General features: G+C 34.8%; 1 protein-coding gene across 9 annotated transcripts in view; it reads right to left on the reverse strand.

The window, feature by feature from the left end:
* CSPP1 (centrosome and spindle pole associated protein 1) overlaps positions 1–5,053 on the reverse strand; it is a 64,233-nt gene extending 59,180 nt beyond the window's left edge. For 8 of the 9 annotated variants that reach the window (XM_025895730.1, XM_018079631.2, XM_018079615.2 and 5 more), the window contains exons 1-3: positions 4,907–5,053; positions 1,856–1,959; positions 1,222–1,318 (exon numbers count right to left, since the gene is read on the reverse strand). In XM_025895730.1, coding sequence (XP_025751515.1) covers positions 1,222–1,318; positions 1,856–1,957 — 199 coding nt within the window. In that variant the 5' untranslated portion in view covers positions 1,958–1,959; positions 4,907–5,053. Of the gene's footprint in view, positions 1–1,221; positions 1,319–1,855; positions 1,960–4,906 lie in introns of those variants that run through there. The other variant, XM_018079593.2, reaches the window with a different exon arrangement.

Genomic DNA, 5,053 nt, shown 5'->3' on the forward strand with positions numbered 1-5,053 from the left:
ATGACTTCTAGCAGCAAGGAATATTCAATTATCATTTCAAGTATTTTTTGCGAAGTTTTCCTCTAAAAGTCTTCTGATGGTTGGTAGTTCTATTTATACAACACCCTTATAAAAACCATGTTTTTATTTATGCAGCTAAGATCAGTCCAGACCCACAGATTCACAAGCTCAGGTTCCACCTCCCACTGGAAGCTGCAGAATTACACCAGAATTACATCAGGCACAGCATGAAAATTAATAAGGTACAAACCCAAAGCGTGTACACTGAAAGAAAAGAGTTACCTATCAACAAGAAACAGGACATGAAAAAGCTCTAAAGCTGTCAGAACAAACCTGAGCTATACAAGTGTAACTAAGGAAAAACAGTAGTGCCAACAGAAAGGAGATGGACAAGTAAGATAGGTGGCACATTACAGAAACATCAAAATGGAGAAAAGAACACTATCACACACATTTTCAATCAGAAATCACAAAGAAAAGAAGAAAAAGGACAATATATAATGAAAACAGTTACTAATACTGATAGTTACAGCAAAACAAATTTAACCATTTCCCTTAGTTAAGATTTCAACCAAAACTAAGTGCTTGTTCTGTCCCTGAATAGTAAATGACTACATGTAACATTGGACGTTGTGCATTGTAACAAAATTACAGAGCAATACAAACAGTTTTAACTGCCTAAACATCTGAAAGATGCTTACAATTGAAAGGAAAACCTTAAGTTTAACTCTATGCATTTTAGTCAAGTTGGACTAGGACTCTTAACCTAAGAGGCTGAAAGGAAAAGTATTCTTACTTCCCTGTCACAACGTACAGGGAATGTACCCTTTTGAAGTAAAGTCCAGATGAGAGATGGAATTTCAAAGCTTTTTTCACTCAAATACAACAGGAAAGGACATATTGCCTATCAAGGACTGACAACCAGATTTCTTTTTTTTTGGTTGGTTGGTTTGGATTTTTTTTTTAGTGGCACTACCTTTACAGGAAGAAAAAGAAAGTGCTTGCCCCATTCTCCTGATTAAAAAAAAAAAGCATAACTGCAAAATAAATAAAATTCCATACAATCCCAAGACTTTTGGAAGACTGAAGAATTATTATGCACTTGAATTACAATGATCATCTTATGATTAAAGATCCGAAGCAGTAATTCCCTTGCAAAAATTCCCAAATGTAATTAAATGCTACTTAAATCTAGAAAACATATAAAAAAATATACTATACCTAAAGGATAGTTCTGTTGACTATTCGGAGGTATATTTTCTTTAGCCATGGAAATTAACATTTTCCTAGTCTCAGAAAGCTTCTCTGATTCCTTATTCTGAAAACAAAACAAAATGCTTTACTGCAGTACAAGGTAAAGGAAATATCATGTATAAGAACATTAGTAACATAATTATTTGCACTGGAGAATAGAGAGATTGAAAGTAATGCTGGATTAACACATTAAAATTACTAATAGGAAAACTGTGATAAGAACAGATTTTGTTTAATTGTTACTTTCCTTTTATATTTCCTAGTTTCTGTAAGAGAAATGTTGAGGATATTCCAAGACCACAGCTCTGGAGTGAGCAGAGGGCAGATCCCTGATAGTCACCTTCCCTAGGGAGGAGGGGGAAGGAGCAATAATAGCCATTTACAAGAGTTTTCTCACTTGTAAAATACAAATCTTACTGTGTATGCCTGGTAGCATACAGGTTTTTAAAAATCCACATACATACAGATATAAAGTATTTAAGTTAGAAATTACTTAATCTTTAATATATAATTTAACAAAAAACCCAGTTATAAGAGCACAGTAAAAGTAGGCTTAGCAACACAAGTACTTATATTCAGGAAAGCTTTTTAACAGTCTTACCCTCATTTCCATGTAAGGTGGATCATTTTCAAGTTCTGCCTTATCTTGTGCAAACTTGGCCTTGTGTTCTTCAATAGATTTGTCTAAGTCATCTGCCATCATTTCTAAGGTTACAGAAAAAACGCAGAACTTTAGACATTACCTTTACATTAGAACTTCAAAAATTTAAAACCCAATTATATAGTTGCTTAAGACAGCAGTTAAAAAATAATCAAGTTTGTCCCTCAGAACTACAACTCTTAAGATGTTTGCTGAGTCAACAAAACACCTGACTCAGGAAACCCATTCATGGAGGATACTACTTGATGTTTCACCAGAGAGAAAATTCAAAGATTCCAGATCATAAAACTGAAGATACTTCTCTAATCCTTTTTTCTAACACGGTTAAAGTGTTTTGGGGTTAGTTTTCTTAACTGCAAGTCTACCAATGGCCCTTTGCTACACACTAGCACAAGCTGACTATTAGTGAACAATTAAATCAAAATTAGAAAATACATAAAAGTAAACAGGATAAAGGAATCACTAGACAAAAGAGTATGAAAAGTGCAAATTACACATATAGTCCAAAATAAGTACCAAATCATACAGACACTTCTGTGCTTAACTTACTATCATGAGAAGTCTTAAAAACAATCAAGCTTATTAAAAACAAAACAAAACAAAGAAAAAACTCACGATACATGCATAGTGTTTCTGGAGTTGGAGCCAAGAGTGTATCACTACCTCCTGTACCACTAAAATAGCAGAGGCAATAAGAATAGCTACAATTCTGCAATAATGTGCCAATCATCTATAAGAAAACATGTACCGAAGAAGAGCTGATTACCTCTCTTTCATTAGTTGTGCACCTTGCCTATTTAGCTGAAAGCCCTTCAGAGTAGAAATTTTAGCATCTTATTTGTGGAATTTATTGTACATTGCTGCACCTGGATAACCTCATAATAAAAATGAGAGTCAATCGAATTCATGTCAATGAAACTGTACAGAAGTTAATTTTGAATATTCTTTGTTAGAACAGTCTTACCAGAACTAAAAATACTGCAAAGCTGTAACCATGAAAAAAGGGAAAGACAAAACTAAAACCAATGACTGCATACAAGCCTACTCATCCTAATCTCCACTCAGTTTTCATCAACTCCACTGCAGATGTTTTGCAAAACCAAGCCTACTGATTAAAAAAAAACTCTAAGTTATATTCCATACTTAAAAAAAGCAAGAAACTGAGAAGAAAATTGTGACCCTCAAATCACTCTAATGCTACCCACAGAACTTAAGAAATAGGATTGCTTATCCAGGTTCCTGAACAATCCCATCACATTCAGTATCTAAACAAACATCTAAACTAATCTATACTAATCTAACTATACAGCAGGTTTTTTGAGGCTGATTAGATATCTTTCTAAAGCCTACAGATTGTATGAAGTAAACATTAGGCCAATGATAAAGGTATATTAGAAAACAGTTTCAGGAAGAGGATCAGAGAACTTCAACAACAACAACAACAAGCATGTGCAAATAGATTTTGTCTCTTCTGTGCTACTGCAATATTAAAATAACATCAGGAACACTGGCAAAATGGCAATTCCCATCCCTATGAATTGCAGCATGGCTGGCAAGGAGGGAAATGCTTTGAAAAGCCTTTGAAAAAGCAAATGTTTTGAAATACACCACATTTAGTAACTGTACTTGTAGATTATAGAGTCACCAATTGTGTCATTGAGAAACATTTTTCAAAGTTTCACCCAAACCTCCTAAGTCTCACAGCAGCCAGTACTGGCTGCTTCTCTATCCCTGTGAATAGCACTTGGAATAATCTCCTGCTGCCAGAGACGTGCTTCCTGTACCTTTCACTGCCGTTTCTTTCAAATCCTTGGCTGAAAAAGCACAAAAGATTCCAGGGTCTGGACAAATAATAAATTTGGTCGCAAATAATAAACTCTGACTAAAGCAGCATGACATTTTCGCAACTAAGACGGCAATTCACCCTCTAAACAACCAACCAACAAGTTTCACGAGTTACTTCCCCTCCACAGTAGGGTTTATCTGCCTTCTCAGAGAGCAGAGCACGTATTCTGATGCAAAAAGACACCAATTTCGGCAAAGTTTCAGACCCAGGAGATCAGGTTTATTTCTCCAAGAGCGACAGCTCGGGGAAGCGTCTCTCCCNCAGAAAGAATTAGATAAATGCTTACTAGAAGTAAGATGAAAACAAAAAATGCTCAAATGCTATCAGATAAAGCCAAGTAATTGCAGGCTAACTTAATTTAATGAATACATTTGCTTGATGTATTCCTCAGAATGTACTCCTTTAAACGTTTTATCTTTTTTGATTCATAATATAAAATTATAATATTGTTACAAAGGAGGCAGAACTAGGACAACCTATTTACAATTCCTAGTGGTAATACAGGACAATCAATTCCAAAAATAAATACCCCCATCTGATTTGTCCTAAATCTTTAATCTCATTAGTTTTGCACAGTGATAAGGGATAAGTTAAAAGAGGATAAGTTTCCAGGCACTGGTAAATTTTATTTAGCCTATTAAGTTACATAAGAATAATGAAAAAAGGCTGAAGCAACTTGTCATACTAAAAAAATGTAAAAGTTGGTCTCATCACCCAGCCAGTGCAGCATAGTCATCAAGAGGAAAATTACCACATGTAGGAAGCACTGTGAGAAGTCTTTTCAAAAGCTCGCTGATTGTAATACCTGTATTTCTTATATCCATTTACAATTGCATTTATAACCTCTAGAACTATTTCCGAATTATTGCATGGGAATGGTACCAAACTTATTCCAAGAGACAGTATCAGGAAAGGAGTACTCGCAGTATATTTTCTATCTAGCATGAGGAACACCATGAATATTCCAGCATTCTGCACTCCTATCACATTGCTCAAAAGAGCAATATAATAAATTAAAAAACAAAGACAAAACTGTTACAGTTGAACTACATAGGTAAATTTGGTTGGTGTGAAGAAAGCAGGCGATTCCAGGCCTTGGAGAATACTAAGACAACTAATGCTACAGCATTGTTGATTCAGCATACCTTTAATACAGCTAAATAGCCTGGAAAAGTAGACAAATCCTTCTTAGAAATATCTAGATGTTTTGAGTCTTAACATCCTTCTGCTTGAGTTGATCTTCTTAAAAGATGCACAAGTGCAAACTTTATGAGATAGGCAAAATGAGTATC

This window comes from Manacus vitellinus, unplaced genomic scaffold (genome assembly GCF_001715985.3).
Source record: "Manacus vitellinus isolate BGI_N305 unplaced genomic scaffold, ASM171598v3 scaffold_1_pilon, whole genome shotgun sequence".
NCBI classification, from domain to species: domain Eukaryota; kingdom Metazoa; phylum Chordata; class Aves; order Passeriformes; family Pipridae; genus Manacus; species Manacus vitellinus.